We start from the raw sequence: 19380 nt of genomic DNA, 5'->3' as shown, positions 1-19380 counted from the left end.
TAATTCTTGGAACTAAAGTGAGTCTCTTTGCCTGACTCAAAAACTATCTCAGTTACAGACTGCTTACCTTGCTTTCAGTGGTATGGACACTCCCAAAGGTACATATGCTTTGCCATCACAAGACAATTAATAGGGAGTAGGAGTGGAAAGGAAAGCTCAGCACTTCTCTGGAAGAAAGGGCTGTAATCAGACATGGATATTTCATATGGTTGTCTTGCCACCTTCACTGTGATAAGAGTCTATTAGCTACAGTATGCAAAGAACATTTTTTAATTATCTGGCTAGGTAAGGGGATGTGCTCAAGCTTACAGTTCCAGTATGCTATCACACTGCATTCTACAGTTTACCCCAAAGCTGGGGCTAAATTCATATGATAAAATATGGTAACAGGGAAGGATGCCCTTTACAAAACAGTACTGATGAAAAATAGTCTCTGCTGCAGTTAGGACTTCAGAGAACCTTGGATGGGAAATTCAGACTTCCCACCTCATTCCTAATTGGTAAGGCAAGTACTAAAGAGGAGTCATGGCCACTAACCTAGAGAAGTTGAGTGGCTGTTCTCTGTCTCATCTTGCTTCTCAATTAGTGGGCTATTCCATACTTCTACTTTTGACTACAATTGCTCTTTACTTCAGGTTGGGAAGGAATTCCTTCCACAAAATAGAATTGATCTGAACCTGTGGTGTTTGGCTTTCCTTTGAATGGTGGAAGTGGCTGGGATGGAAGCCGGTAGAGTGGATATTCTTGAGAGATGGGTAGAGGTTTGCCATATATTTGGGGGAAAAGAATTTATGTCTGTGTTGTGCACAGAAAAATCTTCTTAATGTTATAACTTACTGAGTTATTTACTGGACAGGGTTAAGAACTCCAGAATGTACTTAGTGGCAGCATGAGAGAAGAGGTCATTTTATGAGGTACAGCTTAAAAGGAGCTTATCTTTGATGCATGTTTTTTTGTTCAGTAAAGGAACTGCCTGGATTTATTATAACAGCACAGCCTCTTGAAACTTTTGCTTGTTCTAAAGCTTGATACGGCCATTAACTGAGGAAGCCACTGTACTGAATCATTTTTTTTCAGGAGGGATTTCAAATCTTCCATCTATTCAGCAAAGATTTAGTAAATTTATAGAATCTATTTACCCACAACTTGATTGTAATGCCAATAGATATCTGATTTCCAGAGAATGCAACATACGGTTATTTGCTAATCTCTTTATCTGTTGTTTTAGTCCGTGTGTTTTTATTCTCCTTTTTCACCTACAAGGAGACTAAGTTAATGGATTTTTACTAAGGGAACATTTAAGATCAAATGAAATAGCTGTGTTATAAGAGCAAACACTATAACCTTTTCCTGGCACCTCCCTAACATTTCCCTAACATTTCTCCACAGGATGTATTTTCAAAGCTGTTAACGAGATGTGCACACGCAACTAATTTTTGCTTAATGGGTTTGTTCTGCTAGTGTATTGTACCGTATCAGCTCAGCAGTCCATCAACCCTCAACTGACCCATGGCTTCAGTTTTCCTTAAAACTTGAGTCTCTCATGTATGTAAATGGAGTGCTTCCACAGTGCTCTGCTTGTACCCTCAGCATGGCTTTTCCACTTAATTGAGTGGTATGTGCGACAAATGCCAAAACTCATGTTTCTTGCCAAAACATGGACATCAGAGACCTCCTATGATGTGGGCTGTTGACAAAAGCTATAAAAATGTTTGCAAATGGTTCACATGTTCACTGCTAACTGCACAATATGCTGCTCCTCAACATCAGATCAGGAAAATTGCTTTTCAGGTTATGAGGGTGACAAACAATAGATTCAATGGCAAGGAAAAAAAAAAACACAACTACTTATTTATATAGGCTCACATAGAAGAATACCAGAGAAGGCAAGTTGTTAGAAACAATATTATTTGCCATTCCTGTAGATGGAGGAATCAATACAACAATCACTATACACTAGCTGACGAACTCTCCAAAAGGTGTTTATGTCCCATAAAATTGTATACCTAGTCTAAATAAAAAGTTTTCTTTGACCAGTTTTACTAACAGATCATAGATAAGGTGAAGTGGGCCATACAAGTGGTTTGTGTGAGATAAACATTTGTGCCTAGCTAAGGGTTGAGTCATTTCATAACCTCTTTGCACAGGCAGCCAGTGAACGTCTACAGAGAGAGAGGAAATGGAGGCAATGACTGGCTGAGAGTGAGGCCCATTTGGTCACAGCAGAAGATGCTAAATTAAAAACTCCGGGGACTTCTAAAGCGCTACGGCTGACGTCATGTGTGGAGAGGTACCATCTGGTGTAGGCCATGCTTTCATACAGTTCAACAGAACGGTGCCACAATTTTTAACGTATGCAGACTGGATTCAACTTCTAGATGCAGGACGTGGTAAGAAGCATCTGGTTTCCCCCTTCCCCCACAATTTGTGAAGAAATTATTCCCAGTGAATAGGCCTCTACAAACAATGTGAGCAGAACCATTTGGAAAGTAAATTAAGCTCTTGAAAATGGGCCTTACAAACATCCAAACATACCTTTTAGCAATATTAAAAAATATACATTGAGTAAAAGCAAGTCATTCAATTCTTTTATTCTCCCACAACAACATACACATTATTTTAAAGGTGGTCACAATCTATAGGTGCAGACAGCTGACATTTTGGATAGAATTAAAAGCACAGTAGCACAGTATCCACAATATATGCAATTGCAGCTTTTTTTAACAAAAAGAAGACAAAATAAAAAAAAATCTGACATATTTGTTGAATGAGTGATTTTAAAATATACTGCCAGTTTCTTTTGGTGCGCAACATGAAAACCTACTTTTTAAAAAAGAACTCACTGCTGTAGGCACTGAAGCATAACTAAAGAAAATAAATTCTTCTAGTCAGTGTTACAGGGTAATATCTGGGGGGGGGTTTCTGCAAATTTTTCCTGGTCTAAAAAGCCTGCTATGTCAGTAAAAGCGGTAATGATAGATACATGTTGGTTAACACTATTCACAAAGAGACAAATTAAAGTAGATTTGGTCTTCTTTTTTGACTCACTTATTTCATTACCAGTTTCAACCACTTTAAAGCCTGTCTAGCTGAGTATGAAAACTGGATATCCTGCTATTAATCTCCTATTATGATTCATTCATTTAAAAGTCAGTTTGACACCTACTATTGATTTGTGGCTCAACATCTACTACATCAAGTTTCCATCCTCACTGGGGTAAGTAAGGGTGGGGTGAGTTTCAACCTCACTGGGGATCATGGTGCTGGTGTTTTCTGCTCCTACCTTGTTTCAGATTGATGCAATTATTTTCTGATACCTCTATGACTTTTAGAACAAATCCTTCCAAATGTTAGGAGAACCCTTCAAATTTCTTTGTATTTTGAGTGGCTATTTGTATCTTTTTATAAGGACAAGTTTCACCTGAATATAAAATATTAAAGTGACATACTTCAGTGCACTTTCTCTTTTGTTTTATGGGAAAAAAAACTGTTGAGGAAACTATACAATTCAATTTATTGCTTTCAAGTGCGAGTTCTTTGCTGATTCTGATCACATTGTGTGTATCAAATTCAGGAACCTATAAAAGATCCCACGTTGTTAACAAGGTATGTTAGCAACCTAAGGAACAAATTATGCTATGGAGGTAACTCTGGGCCTGATTTCACTTGCAGCATGTGACTACTGGCTTCGAGGCAAATTAAAAATTAGAGTCCTCTCCTTGAATAGGCCATGATCTAAACTAACGGGGCACATAAAAATTTGGGACTCTAAAGGACAGAGCTGAAATGGCATGTTCAAGATCATACAGAGGCCCAGAACCAGCACCGAAAACCTAAACCAAGTTCTCCTGAGACACAGTCTATAGCTACGAACACAGAACTGTGCTGCTTCAGATATATGAAGGATTATGCAAATCAAGCTGATGGTGTTAGGCTAGTTCCTGTCTAAGCATCTGAGTATTTCCTGTCTGAACTAGATGTTTCCAGAAATGTATGTAGAGTTGACTAAGCTGGGTGCTCATGTCATTAGTTTGCAGGCATTTTCCTAACAAATTACATCCTAAAATCACCAGACGTTACAGAAACAAAACTCCAGAACCCGTAACAAAAATGTGGGCATGAATGAGGGTGTATAGCGCTCAGCAGGTAACATGTTAGCTGTGTACTGCATCAGTGTAAGTCTGTCCTCTGTGTACTGTACCTTTAAAGGTAAGATATTTGTCATGCTTTTCCTGCCGGGTAGGGCTGTAGGGCCAGCCAGACTGCTTCTGCAGGAGGGTGCACCACTCTTCTCCTGGGAGACTTCCCTCACTTCTGCCAAGTGGGAGTGTAGTCTGTCAGTGTAGAAGTAATGAAAATATTAAGCATTGCAGATGAGGTGGCACTGAAGAAACAGAAGATTAAGAACCCAATCTGTTACTTCCTCAGAAAGATCAATCACAAACTGACTGATAGCTCTGTCCTATTCAGACAGGAAAGAGCCTCCTTGAACTATGAAGCGTACAGACAAATCAGAGCCAGGAAGCTTCTCCATGCAATACAAGGCTAATTGCACTGGTCTTTTCATTATAGGAAAATATAGTCTTGTGTTGAGTTGTATTAAAATGAAAGAAGCTATCTTAGAAAGTGTAATTTGTCATGAGGATATTTTAGTCTGATTATCCAGCTCTGTAATAATGCACATCTGGTGCAGTGGGTTTTTTCTGCACACATTCAACAATACTTCCCTTAACTTAAACTCATGACTTTTAGTAGACTATTTAACTGGCCTCCATTCCCTTACCTGCTTCAGGAACCTTTTATTCTCGCTCCCAATGAGTACGTATAACATCCCATCATAAAAGTAAATCTATTGGCTTAACAAAACTAGTCAGTATTAAAAGCAGTGTCCTTTTGATTTCATCTTTTGTATAAAGCCTTTTTTAGGTTCTTTCTGGAAGAATTTCATTACTAGAGGTGTGGTATCTGAAAATGTAGATTTAGTAAGTTTTACTGTAGCACGATACTTCCCCTAGTGTCCAAACTATAAATTGCAAATTTAGCCTTTAATTTCTTTTAACATGTCCATTCAAACTGAATACAGTAACAGGTAATACACCTCTATTCCTCATATTTCTAAAGGAGTAACTGTTACAGACTATTTCAGGTCATATATCCTAATTTCCTATATTTTGCTCTCCAAATCGTGATCACCTCTCTTCAGTGTAGACAATAAAGCATTAATAGTCAAGAAGATAATCTGCAGCAAATACAATTTTTCTTTCTACTAGCTGTGTATATAATTCAAATTAGATCAAAGATACATGAAGTAAAATTTGGCTGTGCAGAGGGAGTATGTAGATGATTTCCCAGACCAAATATGATAGCCAGCTACTCAGAATTCTGGGGACTCTACACTATCCTTGATTCCCTGAGCACCTCCTAGATTTAAGACACAGAACACAATGCAGCAGAGAGTTTACAGCTCCTGCATACTCAGGCTTATGGCACTCTCAATCAACTTGGAGAGCCAACCAGAACGAAGGAAGAACTCAAGAGGTCCCTGTCTTTAGTTCTGATTAGATCTGCTGAGCTCCATAGCAGTAGCCTTGTAATACTTGAATACGATTACATTTTGAGGGACTGAGGCTGAAACCATACCAATTACAATAGTTACTGCCAACTGCTCAAAGTGAATCATAAAGAACAATGAGGTTAGTATCTTGAAGTTAAAGGGTAAGATTACAGGGTGGGGAATTTGCATCCAGCTCCCTCAGCTACACAGTTGTGTATGTTACATAGCCATTCCTTGGTTTCCAGTCTAAAAGGGAAACTGTTTATCCATTTTGCAGGCTTACTTGGAAGCAAATATAGTTGATGGTTCTGAGAAACTCATCTACAATCTGAGCCAGTGCTCAGCAAAGTCAATAGATTTCTTTGCGGTAACTTTACAAAGCAATGAAGCAGGCCCTGAGATGGTAAGGATTTGAGAAATGCTTTGAAATGAATGAATTCATTGTCTGGAAATGAGAAATTGCATCGAAGGGCGTTTACTCTATGAATGCCAAAGAGCATGGCAGGCAGTCAAGTTCAGAAAGGAACAGGGGAAACAAAGTAAAAACTTTTATCTTTGTGTATTTTTAACTCACCAGTTTTGGACCTGTGAATACGTAATGTTTTACTTGGCCAATTGACAATATGGTGTAATCTTCAAAAGGCTGTAAACTGGGAACATGTATTTGCTTTCTGCATGTACATTCATGCATATATGTGTTCACATTATGATCACCGAGTTTCCTGAGGAAACAACCCATTTCTAAGAATACAGAAAGAATTCTGAAGAAATTCAAGAATACAGAAAGCTAGAAAGTAATTCCTCAAAGTTAGTGTATTTCCACACTTTTTCTTTTCTTTTTTGGGGGGGTGTGAATCTAGATTCTCAAATAAACACATCTCCTTAATGTCAGTTCTTCAGTGAAGTCTTCCACTCAAGGAGGTTAAAAAATGTTATGTTTCACAGTAATTTTTTGATTGGAAGAACTCCTGCAACCAAGGAAGTGAGGACAGAAGGCAGTGATTGACTAGGAAACAGTACAGATTGTTTCAGAGCAACTTTAACAGGAAATAAGATGTCTACGCTTTGCCGACCTGATCTTGAAATCCACCTTACCTGCCTGTGGCCTGTTTAGGCACATGGCAAACCGCCTGTGCCGCCAGGCAGGCTCCACAAGCTTGCATGTTGAAGAGCAAGCGTTTCACAAGCGCCTGGCCCTGTCTTTAAAGGTATGAAAACGCAAGGAGGAGGTGCGCCCGCGGCCCCTCCCCGCGGGCCGTTGGGGCGCGCGCCGCAGCCGTTGGGGCGCGCGGCGCGGCCGTTGACTTCGTTTCCCAGAGGGCGGCGGGGCGCCCCGCCCCCGCCGCAGCCGCCCCCGCCCCCGCCCCCTGCGCGCGACGGGGCGCGGCGCGGCGCGGCGGGCAGGGGCAGCAGCATGGCGGCGGGGCTGCGCTTCGACGGGCGGGTGGTGCTGGTGACCGGTGCCGGCGGAGGTGAGCGGCTCGCGGCGTCCTAGGCGGCGGCCGGACCAGGCCGGGGCTCCGGCGGAGGCTGTCACCTCACTGCGGCGCTCCCGTGCCCTTCCGCGGCGGCTGCGGGCGTTTGGGAGCGGCCGCGCGGGGCGGAAAGGTCGCTGCCGCCGCTGCCGCCGAGGAGAGGTGGCGGCGCGGCGCGGCTCCGCTCTGGACCCGCGGCCTTTCCGCAGGGGGAAGCTCCTCGGTGCCGGCGAGGGGTGACGCAGCAGGCCGCAGTGGGCACCCAGCCGCGCCGAGCGTCCCCTTCCTGCCGGCTCTGCCTTGGGCGTCGCGGGCGCCGCCGGTAACGCGCGTCCTCTCGCGCTTGCTTGCGCGGTTTAAGCTGGCGCGTGTGCTCGCTGCCTGCGCCCCCGCGCCGGCGAGAGGGCAGCGCAGGGCGGCAGGGGCAGGGAGAGGTTCCCTTGCGCACCAGCGGCGGCCTGCGCCGTCGGCGGGGCGCCGGGGCTGGCCCCTCCGGGAGGGCGGTTCTGCGTCGGGACGTGCGGTTTGGGCAGGAGAAGTTCCTGTTGTTGTTGTTGTCTTTCCTTTTCCTTCCCTTGAATGCGTGCTTTGACTTTTCCTTCGTGAGTACTTCCAGCGCAAAGACTGTGAGTTTGGAAGACAAGGCGGCAAAGTTTGCAGTTGTCCTTAGCGACCAGGAGTCCCTTAGTGAAGGAGTTTGTTCCTTAATCCTCCAAGAAGGTTCTGCCTCCCTACAGCATTTTTTTTTTTTTTTTTGTGGAGCTGCATGTAGCAAGAGGAGATTACCCGACGTCTTCCAGAGGAGGACCAAGGCTGTGGAGTGTTACGGAAAGCCACATTTGACTCATGTCACCTGTAAATGACAAACCTGAGAATAAATGAGGCCAGATCATTGTGTGAAGCTGTTCAGCTCGTAGGAGGCTTATTGATGTGCTTCTGTCTGTATAACTTATCTCACTGAGGTACAGATTAAGGCTCTAGATAATAAGAAAACAAAGAAACATGAATTACAAATCTCCAAGAAAGCAACACACACAGCAAAAATTGCTTGCCATAAGTATGGGTATGCAGACACTTGTACTTTGAGGCTGCTTAGAAGTGGTCTGTTAACAGAAAGAGCTGTCCTTGGATGTCTTATTTCACAACAGTTTTTTTTTTTTTGAGAAGTAGTTAATTGAACTTAAACCAAGACAGGTGGAGGCTCTTCATTTCATGTTAGTTCTTATCTGACTTTTTCTAGTTTATAGCATTTTTGGGGGTTGCATAGTTTATAGCACAGGTCAGATCTGGAAGTTTATCCAAAACATCTGAATTATAAATTTGTTCATTTTTAAAAGGAGATCTGTTTTCACAAACACAGGTATCTAAAAATAGTTTCTTTTCAGCTTGGGCAGATCTAGTGTGGAGGTTTTTCTTTAATGCCTGTTATGCAGCTCAGTTGTTAATTAACTGCTTTCAAAGGTATAAGTTACTTCTTTAAAATTAGAGCAGAGAGCTCAAGCATCAGAACTTGCTTGTCAGTTGAAAACACTGGCACATATGACATGGTCTGTATTTTGTACTCTTCTCAGTTACGTGAGTTCACCAAAAAACAATTTTCTTCTGGGACTTCGATTACATAGGGCAGTACATGTATGCACACCTCCCATGTGATATCATCCCTTGTGAAGGCCCATAGAAGTTGTAGGGAAAGCACCAAACTGTTCTTGTATTTGCATAGAGAGGTTAGTGTATTTCAAAACAATGTAAGCAGTTCTGATTTTTGATTCTTATTAGTTTGAGAGCTAGTTTGGAATGTTTTCTTTTTGAGTGGCAAAGAGGTATTTGATCATCCTTTGATCATTCAAATATCAGTATCCTTTGACATGAGAAAAAGAACCTTTATCATTGATTACAGTTACTTTTGATATGATAGATAATATCTCTGTAAGTAAATCATTAATCATAACAAATAACTAATATTTAACACACCTGGAGTCTAAGTCAGAATAAAGATGTAAGAGTCTTATTTCTGTGCATGAGGTAAAAATGATTCTTTGCTATGAGGCTAAGTAAATCTGTGGGTGCATCTGGGTGGTCTGTCACAATTAAGTGATTCATTTTTATCCAAATAATTGGAGGGTTTTTTTTCAATACCTTTTCAGTCACAATTAATTTTTTTTTCCGGTGCATATGTTACTTTTTCAAATCTGTAAGACTTGCTTGAACTAGGAAAGCATCTTACTAGCTTAGAATGTAATTAATTAACTTGAAAAATCCCCTCCTCCTGCAAAGTTACAAAACATCCCGACATTCAACTTTGTCTTACAAATGACTCTTCTAGCACAAGCACGAACTTAGTAGCACGCAGCTTTCCCTGATGGTTCCTCTGAGTGCAATAACGAAGAGTGAGCATGAGCATGTTTTTTTTTTTTCCCTCTGACTGGATGTTTCATCTTAAAATTTTCAGATAGTTTACTTCTATGTTTTCAGTTTATCTGAAACTAACTTCTAGATGAAATACAGTTTTACTTTAGACTCACAAGGTGTTTGTGTTAATTTGGTACATCTTAATGCAGTTCATTTTGTGTAGCTTTCTCTCTGAATTGTAAGGCAGAAGACAAACAGACTTTTTTCCTTTTCTTTCTTTATTTCTTTTTCTTTTTTTTGAACTAGGATTGGGCAAAGCATATGCTCTGGCTTTTGCTGAAAGAGGAGCTTCCGTAGTTGGTAAGTTTTATGTTAACTTGACCTAGACAATAACCTTTGCCTTTTTACATAGCTGGCATTCAACAGTCCATACCCTTTCTGACAGTAACCTTTGTTATTTAATAGCTTTCTGTCTTATCTCTTGAGATTTAAATTTCATTTTTAAGCTTTTTTTTAATGAAAAAAAGTAACTGAGGTCTGTCCAAGGGCTTATCTTTGCTGGAAAGTCACTATGAATCATCGTCCTGATCTGACTTTCATCCATATGTACTAATCTTTACTGTAAGTTGTGGCCAGAGAAGATACTATCTCAGGTGAGCACTATCCAGAAACTTCTAATGTGGCCATTTGAAAATGTGAACACTTATCTTCTATTATTTTCTTCAAGGAAAGGAATTACTAGAATGTAATCCAGTATCAGTAGTCCTCAGAAAACACAGAACGTGCTGAAAGTACAGTGCGTTGTTTCTCTATGCAAAGCCATCACGCATTAAGAGCCGTCTGATCCCAAAGACGGTACCAAATAGCTCTTAGTAAAGAATTACTGTCAGAGTTTCATAGTCATTTGGTTGAACCTTCTTCAGAGAATGTTTAGCCATACAAACTGCCTTATCACAAGATAATTCTGATGGTTAAATTATACTGTTCAGGAATGGGCATCTGTAGTTTCACTGCCTGTGAGTTAATTTGTATAGGTATTGCTGATGACTTCAAGATTAAAGGGTTAAACAAACTTTACTAAGTGTATAGCTAAACCTGCAAGAAGTTGCCCACTGATTTTTCGTAACTTTCAAATAAAAATCTCAGTCTCAGCTGGTAAAACTTCCTGAGTTGGTTGTTTTTACTTTCTTGGTTAAACACAAAAGTCTCTGTGTAGACAAAAAAAAAGGACAAGACTTTAAAAGAATCTAGAGGGAGTTTTTTGGTAGTTGCTGTCTTTCATACTTACTTTATTTACTAGGAACATGAATATTTCCTCTCAAGTTCTTATTTAACAAGAATTAGGTTACTAAAGCAGCCCAAATATTTAATTGTATAAGTCCTGGGTAGTTAGAAGTTTTCTGACTTTTCAGAATGATTTAGAAGAGAATTTGTTTTATTGCCTGACTGTTGCTAAAGCTCCTTTATCTCTTGGGTTTATTGCACAATAGTTAAATTGGTAAGTTCAGAACTGACTGACAGTAAGGGAAATTAATTGTTTCTCTCTGAAAGTGGCACCTCACTTCATCTCTTCTTTATCTGCAGCTGTTTCTATGCCCTTGCCAAAATCCTGTCACCGATTATGGTAGTGCTTTGCATGCTCATAAATGCTTTGCATTTCTTTACTCTTGTTGTTTTATGAATCTGACCTGAATGAGTGGAGAAGTTACTTTTGGAAATGTCTGTAAATTTCTCTAATGAAAGTAGATGTAAGACATAGACTTTGTGTCTTTAAAACAACTTTTTAAAGTTACTTAAGTGAAGGTCTTCAGTAAGAGCAGTGGTCAAATACTGTAGTTAAAGGAGTGCCACTGGTCCCAGCACAGGAGCTTTTTCTTTCTTAACCTCCAATCCAATCCCATATCTCATTCCCGCTCACCTTTTGTTGAGTGAGTTGGTGTGGGTCACACTAAGCAATGCAACCAAAATGAAACTTTCATATTTTCCACTAAGTCGATTAACTGCTTAAATGTAATTTAGCAATTAATTAGTATGGTGAGGGAAAAACAGTGATGAATATGAAGATGTTTATTGGTGCTGCTATCCCCTACTTGATTTTTACAGTGATTCTCTAAGTGCAGTGCAAACTTGAAGACTGATACTTGAAAACTGATGAGATTTGATAGTAACCTTGTGTCACGACAGAAATACAGTTATGATTAAAGGCCTTCTGAATGCAGCATACGATGGCACAAATTACTTCTGTCTTTCAAAGCAAAATTCTGTGAGCAAAATTCGTACTTCTGTAGAAGGATGTAGTTTATATGTAGTAGTGAAGTTAACGTGTTGTCCTTACTTTTATTAATGTATTGGTGTAGCCTTAAGCCTCATGTAAAAGCAGACTTGACAAATCTGTTTAAATCATTTGAATAATTAATCTAGCTGAACTATTGGAACTCTCTAGTATGGACACAACTAGTATTAGTTAAATTCTTGCTTACGTAAGGCATTCTTAATTAAGTTTTTGTCAGCAAATCACTGTTTTAGGTGAAGCGTAAACATATATAAACATGCCTTTAGTAGAGTTATAATGTCTTAACAAGACTAACTGAATGACATTGTGTAAATGTTTAGCACAGAATTACCTGTTCTCCTTCCCAAAAGGAGATCAGAATTCCTAGTGTTGATCCTGACTCATTTTTTGGTTAATGTCACATTAAAGACTTTTGGTGCTGTGAACTGGGCAGTCCTCCCATCTTGCTTATTCTGCTGCTTTACTCTTTTTGTGAGTTTTCTGTAAAACTTCATCTGAGTTACTCTAGCTGCATGTTCAGACTATTAGTTGTTGATCTGTTTAGCCTGGACATGGAAATCAGTTTACTTTTTCTTTTGCCTCAATTTGTTTAAATATACTTGAGTACATTGTCATTTTCTGTCTTAATTCTTTTCTACTTTTGTCTGTGCAAATCTAGGGAATTAGCTGCGTGTGTGTGTGGTTTTTTTTGTTGTTGTTTTAATTGGTATGTTCACTGTGGGCTTTGTCATTCTCATTTACTTATCTAGATTTCTCTATTCCACATTTCCCTTGAAATGCTGCACACACAGCTGAATGCAGGATTCTAGATGAGGCTTTTTTGCTTCTCAGTAGCTGTGTTCCCCTTTAGATGTGGAGGGAAAAAAAAAGGCTTTATTTCACTTTGTGAAGATGTAACAGATTTAAGGTTGCAGTTTAGCATCAAGACAAGGAAATACTGCATCTTTTTTGGACCTCACTACAGTTGGCTGTTTTAATTCTATACAAAAGTTGGAAGGCACGGAACTGGAGTTCAGTGTTGCGAAGGCCTCTTCAATGGTGCATGTAAATTCACAGCCAATTCTGTTTTTTCTTACAATGCATATTGTTGAAACAGTCGTCTTTTTTTTAAAAGAAGTCCTGTGACTGAATCTGTGTTTTCTCCAATGAATTCTGAGGAACTTTGGGACATGCAAATGCAGTAAACTGTGGTGATGACAGTGCAGGCTGTGTTAATGGTGCATGCCCCAGTACGCAACTGCTTGTGTCAGCCTGTGCTCCTGCGCCTGCAGGAGCAGGATCTAAAGTTTCGGGGCAGGCTCTTCTGCCTTTGTTCAGAACTCTTGATTTATTCTGTACCTAAGTTTACCACTAACACTTTAGTTACTCAATTAAAGAGAAAACGGGAACAAAGTCTTCTCAGTCTTGTTTACAGTTCGTGCAGTAACTCTAGGGGTTTGACGAAAGAACAGAATTAATCACCTGTGAGTGGTACGGTAGATCTTAATCTGCAAATAGTGCAATTGGAGGGATAACCTTAGCAGGGTGGAGAAGTTGAATGGATGATGGGGGGAGGGAAATTGTGTTTCACAAGTTACTTATGAAAATATATAGTATGTTAAACTTTTTTAATCCAGTAACACAACATACTGTTCTTCTCTAATTGTCAGAGATTCTCAGTGGGATCCAAGGGCAGCAGGTTTCGTTAGTACTCTTAAAGACTTCCAGTGTAGTAAAGGGATAAAGAGAGACCATGAAACATACTGAGCATTAATTATGAAAAATTCCTTTCTTTGTGATGCACAGTGAATGATCTTGGAGTTGACTTCAAGGGATATGGCAAAAGCTCCTCAGCTGCTGACAAAGTTGTTGATGAAATCAGAGCAAAAGGAGGGAAAGCAGTACCCAATTATGGTATGTTATTTTTCTGGAGTAGAATTAATACTTCGTCTACAGGAATAATGGACCATGTTAAATGACAAATTGACATGCTTAATAAAGGGCTATTGCCAGCTTGCAAGTACTATATAATTAAGGTGGAATGTATTTTGAGTAGGGAGAGAGACATTAAAACCAAGTGACAGAGAGCATTTCTTTTTTTTTAATTAATACTCTAATCCCTTTTCTTTCACATGTTCTCAACTTTGGGATACTGAAAAAGTGCCAACGGAGTTGGCAGAGGCAAAATGGGAATGGACTATTCTGACTCATGTTGCATCTTATTTTTCCTGTAACCGCAAACATTGTGCGCAAACATTGCATACAGCCTCGGACTGTATGCAAATAGTGCCTAAATTTTAGCTTATATTGTGGTTCTACACAATTCTTTTTAACTCTGCAAATTAGCTATTAATATTCTGGAAGTTTAATGTGTATACAGTTCATTTTACTTGAAAAGTCTTTTTTTTTTTTTTTTTTTTTAATAGATTCAGTGGAAGATGGTGAAAAGCTTGTGAAGACAGCACTTGAGACTTTTGGGAGAATAGGTACAATTACCTGTTTCTTGTTGTGACTTGTTTGCATGTTCAAATCTATTATAAGCAGTGCAGTTGACAAGAAGTGTGAAGTATGATGTGACTGTAGTTGAAATCACAAGTCTTGGATGTCTGTAGCTCTAAATTGGTGAAAGCTAAAACTCGCGTGCAGGGGCTTTTCACTTCAAGTTTGAATAGCAATTGCTTTGTCTTGGTAGTTTTTAATAGAAGTATAGAATTCAAGTAAGACTCACTTTAGTTCTTCAGAATTTTGGTACTTCATGGTGGATAATTTCTGTCCCAAAAGCTACAGAGTTCACCAAATATTTTAACTAGTTGTCTAAAATTAGGATAAATAATGGAATTAAAGAGTCAGTCATGCTCTGTCATGTTTTGGAAGCTCTTTAGCCTATATGAAGGTCAAAACATATAGGTGAAAATTAAGAAAACACTTCAGATATTACATCTAATGAGTAAAGTTTGTTTTGGATATGCTGCTCCTATCTGTGTGTGGACCTTACTGACTTTAAGTGCCTAATCCAAGCTAATGAGAACTAAAGGAAATATTCTTTTAAGAGTTATGATCCAAGTTGCTCTAGTGGCTTTGCAACTGCTCTGCAGTGGTGATTTCTGTTCTTACTTGGTTTTACCCAATAAAGAGGGTGGCACTGAGTACTATGGAGCACTCTGGAACTCAGAGCAAGTTGTAAAACTGAGCAGGATGACTGCATCCTGCAGATGTTGTGTACCCAGGTAGCCAGCACTTCTCAGCGTTTCATCCCTGTCAGTCTTTGTTCTTTTGGTAGGCTAAGGCTTGTCTGTTCCCAAATATCTCGACTTTTTTTTAATCATTGTTCAATGTTAGAATGTCCCTAAGAAGGACAAGCGACTCTAGAATAGTAACAGAATATATGTATGCAGTGTTTTATACCTCTTGTGTTTGAAGTTCTAGAAGTGGTAGAAGAATTGAAATAAGCTTGCACTTTACCAGCTCATGCATTCATTTAATTTCATTTTCTTCTTCCCCCTCCCTGCCCAGATGTTGTCATAAACAATGCTGGGTAAGTAAATCTGAAGTTTTGCTTTTTTTTCTTCTATTTGACTACGGAATATCACTGTTGTATGGACACATGTTCATCTTTCTTTTTGTTTTTTCCCTCATAATATTTTCTAGGATTCTAAGAGACCGTTCATTTGTTCGAATAAGTGATGAAGACTGGGGTGAGTTGATGAACTTTGAGATTCTTTAATCTTTGAAAGATAGAAGGTACATCCCTTCCAGTTGCACGGGGAAGAAAAGAGGGGAAGGCCTGGCCACCTGAAATCTCAGTTGTAAGCTACTTGTGTTTTGTTGCTTATATGATTGCAAACCAGATCTGTGCTACAGTTCATGCTAGGCTTATGCAATTTTAGAGGGGAGGAAAGGCTCTACCTGCCACTCCTGAGTGCTGAGTGGAATACGGAAAAGTCATGTGAAACACAGTAGTTTCTATGAGCAGATTGCATTCATAGCCTAGTGCTGGCTGACTGAATGCTAAATAGTCTTGAAAGACTGAAAACTGGCAACAAAGGAAAGAAAGCTGATGTGCCAAGAAACAGAAGAACAGGGGGACCCTTCTTGGATGGTAATGATGAGGCAATTAACTGGCAGGCTTTTGCAAAGAGTCTGGCTTCTGCAGTCCTTGCTTGACTATACTCAAGCACAGGAATTTTAGATGCTTTTGAATCCTAGATAAGAGAGTCCCATCAAAGAGGAGGAAGACTCTCAGCATGGCTGATTTATATGTTCAGAAAAACACCTCAGAGTGATCTATAAAAAAGGAAGAAAATCCTAGTCACCATTTGAGAGTGTGAAAGAGAATGCAGTTCTTGTTATGAAGAAGAAATGAACTATGTATTTCAAGTTGGCAACCGAATTCCTGGATTTATTAAACTACCATTAATTTGATCCTAGATATAATTCATAGAATTCATTTGAGGGGATCGTTCCTGGTTACCCGAGCTGCATGGAATCATATGAAAAATCAGAAGTTTGGCAGGTAAAAATATGTATATTTTCTTCTGCCCCCCACCCCAATGTGTAGCAGACTACATGCCCTTGCAGTGAAGGTGTTTCTTGTCCTCTTTTACTGTACTGAAACGAACAAAATCAGCATCCAAATGTATGAGATTGTATCCTTTCAGTTTTGCTGCCACCACCATCTCCACATTTAGAAACCTTTAAGGTGGTTCTTCATGCAAATGCACATATCCCAGATAGGAGCTATAGGAGTATAGAAATACCATTTTTCTTCATTAAAACTCATTAGTAATATGTGGTATCATATGCATGTAGCTGCATGTCTAACGATTTCCTCCTACTCCTCTATTGGCAGGTGCATCCAGTACTGCTTGTGATTCTTGTTCTTTGTGGGGCAGTTTGTTTCCCTTTGGGCAAAGATTTGTCTGACAGTAGTTGTGGGACGTTCATAGTCTGTTTTAGCATGCGTTACCTTTAGCTGAAACAGTGCTGTCAATTCAGAGCTTCAAGTTTTTAACTTTTGTTTTTTCTGTGTCAAAACACCAACATTAATTTAAACCTTGTTCTTGACCAGAGTACTCACATTTTTGAAGTGTCAATTTTTTCCTCATTTTGTGACCTTCGTTCTCATCCAGGCAATGTAATTGGAAAAGAAAGGAAAGGGAGGAAATCAGGAGCCCAGTAAGCAAGAATAATGCATGGCTAAAGCTCAGGAGTTGCCTCTATTTAGGGAAACACTTCTTCAGGCTCCTTTTATGTATGTGGTCAGATAATAATGTTAGTGAATGTCTCTTTAGGTTATGTTTGTGTGTGTGGCAGCTGCAGAATGTTTGCTTTCTGTACATTTTGTAGCTTTTCTTCATGTTGATCATATTGAGATAGTACTAATAAAGAGGTGTTATTAAGATTAAAAACAATGTGTTGTGAAGCAAATGATTAAAAAAAAAAAAAAGAAATAGATACTGATCCCAGCTATGCAATATATTTACAGTAGATTTGAACTGATTCTGATAAGGCTTCTTTTAGAAGTGAAGATTTAAAACCTTTTCAATTCAGATTTATGAAGAAACATGCAGCACATGTTTTCATGTACTGTAAAACACAGTGGTTCTAGAACTTTCTTTGAGCAGTTCAGTCATTTCAATAGCAGTAATGTTGGGGGAAAAGGGCAAGATTTTGATGTTTATATTAACATTCTCCCTCCTTCATATGTTTAACACATACTAAGAATCTGTGAAAATTCTGTGAGTTTTTCAAGAATACATTTTCATGTATTATCAAGCAAATGTTAAGATTATGTTAAGAAATGTTAAGCCATTTTTTAAGGAAATGCTGAAAGTGTTATTTAATATCTCGCCTTGAAAAGCAGTTAGAATGTGAAAAGAAAAGAGCTTTTTTTCAGTATCATGCCCAGTTTTCACAGAGTAGCTATTGCAGTTTTGCACTGTAACTCAAAGATTCGGGAATTTTTAGTTTCCCACTACTGTGACTTGGTTCTTATTTACATGTTTTCATCTGCAGGAATATGGAGACTGAACAGTATCAAAGTCAAAAAAAAAAAAAAAAATAATAATGTCGTGTAAATAAACAAATTGAAGAGAACATTTAACTCTCTTCCTTTCTTTCCCTAAGGATAATTATGACTTCCTCAGCTGCTGGAATATATGGAAACTTTGGTCAGGCAAACTACAGTGCTGCAAAACTTGGCCTTTTGGGTCTTTCAAACACAATAGCAATTGAAGGCCGGAAGTACAACATCCATTGCAATACAATTGCACCTACTGCTGGATCCAGGCTGACTCAAACTGTCATGCCACAAGGTGAATTATTTAAGGTCAATGGGTACAATGTGTACTGATATTTTTCAGTGAGGTGAAGCATGTCTTTTTTATCAGTTACAAAATGTAGATCCTTTATATTTGAAAAACTGTTAATTTGTTGTTCCTAGTGTCCTTCTGTTTTTATTTGAACTGTCAACTTCCCTATTTTAGGTGATATTCAAAATTCTTATTTTCTGTCACAAGATACAAAATGCTTTTGTGAATTACAAAATATGATTGCATGTGGCAGTGCTCTTCAATTATACCCTCTTTCAAGATCATCCTAAAGCAGTGGAAAGGTTTGTTTCAGTAGATACAGAAACAGATATATTTGTAGGGCATCTGCATTTGTTACAGTATTGTCTAATTGCAAAATGTCTTATTTTGTATACCATCTTATGTATGTAGTCCTTGGCTCCAGGAGCAGCAGGAGGTGACAGTGAACACAGATGCCTAATACATTAGGTACTTTTGAATTGCAGTTACTAATCTTTGAATACTTGAACAGGTTTTAACAGAGAACTGCACTAAGCAACCAGTATGGAGAATGTTATGCAAGACAGAGCTGTGGGTAAACTAACAGTCAGATAAGTAGACCGACTATTTGTTTTGGCAAATGGTCAAAAGAAGTGCAAAGAATTCAGAGCAAAGCCTCTGTAAAAAGAAATTGCTCTGAAAAGTCTTCTAGAATCAACCTATTCCATCTTTTCTTTCTCCTTTCCCCCCACCTGGTGATAGACAGAGTTCAAAGTCAAGGGAACATTACATTTCCAGACTTATACACAAGATAACAAAGACTAATATATTTTGTACAGTTACGCATGGGCTGTATGCATTGACTTTGTTTTACTAAGTTCGTAGGATCATAGAATCATAGTTCTCTGTAAAGGATTCTGTTTTAGGCTTAAATAATTCAAGTGACTGGAAAACCTGGCATCTCTGTAGGTAGTCTGTGCCAGGGATTTATTTCACTTATTTACGTAAGTGTCACATGTCAAGCCTGCAGATGCTGTCTTTTTAAGCTTAAAAGGGAGTTCAGTACTTGGAATATCGTTCTGCCTGAAGATATTTACATACAGTGATAAAATCACCTTCTAATTTTCTTGCTTATGTTAAAAGTGAGATCCTTAGCCCTATAGGATGGTTTGTCATTGCTCCAATCACAATTTCCTTCTTCAGAATTTTCCTGCTCCCTTGCCCAATTTTTTTCAACTATTCCTAAAGATTTGGGCACCAGAAGTTGAAAATATTTTCATAAGATTTACCAATTTTTCCTTGGTATCATAGTCAGTACTTGCCTGTTATGGATTCTTAGATGTTTGCAAGCAATTATGCTGTAGCATTACAACTGTTCTGTATGTTCAACTTTTGGTTTATTTTAGTTTTATTCTTGCTCGTAGTGTAAATGCAGTCTGC

The 19380-nt window shown here is 39.0% G+C and overlaps 1 protein-coding gene across 2 annotated transcripts in view; it reads left to right on the top strand.

The window, feature by feature from the left end:
* The first annotated feature begins 6937 nt into the window (after positions 1–6937).
* The window catches only part of HSD17B4 (hydroxysteroid 17-beta dehydrogenase 4), a 70829-nt gene continuing 58386 nt past the window's right edge, over positions 6938–19380 (top strand). Inside the window, exons 1-8 of one of the 2 annotated variants that reach the window (XM_062599121.1) lie at positions 6938–7026; positions 9685–9738; positions 13457–13564; positions 14077–14136; positions 15164–15185; positions 15299–15345; positions 16079–16163; positions 17777–17964. In XM_062599121.1, coding sequence (XP_062455105.1) covers positions 6969–7026; positions 9685–9738; positions 13457–13564; positions 14077–14136; positions 15164–15185; positions 15299–15345; positions 16079–16163; positions 17777–17964 — 622 coding nt within the window. In that variant the 5' untranslated portion in view covers positions 6938–6968. Of the gene's footprint in view, positions 7027–9684; positions 9739–11604; positions 11642–13456; positions 13565–14076; positions 14137–15163; positions 15186–15298; positions 15346–16078; positions 16164–17776; positions 17965–19380 lie in introns of those variants that run through there. The other variant, XM_062599122.1, reaches the window with a different exon arrangement.

Source organism: Rhea pennata, chromosome Z (genome assembly GCF_028389875.1).
Source record: "Rhea pennata isolate bPtePen1 chromosome Z, bPtePen1.pri, whole genome shotgun sequence".
Classification (NCBI taxonomy): domain Eukaryota; kingdom Metazoa; phylum Chordata; class Aves; order Rheiformes; family Rheidae; genus Rhea; species Rhea pennata.
This window is presented reverse-complemented; position numbering and strand designations above follow the sequence as displayed.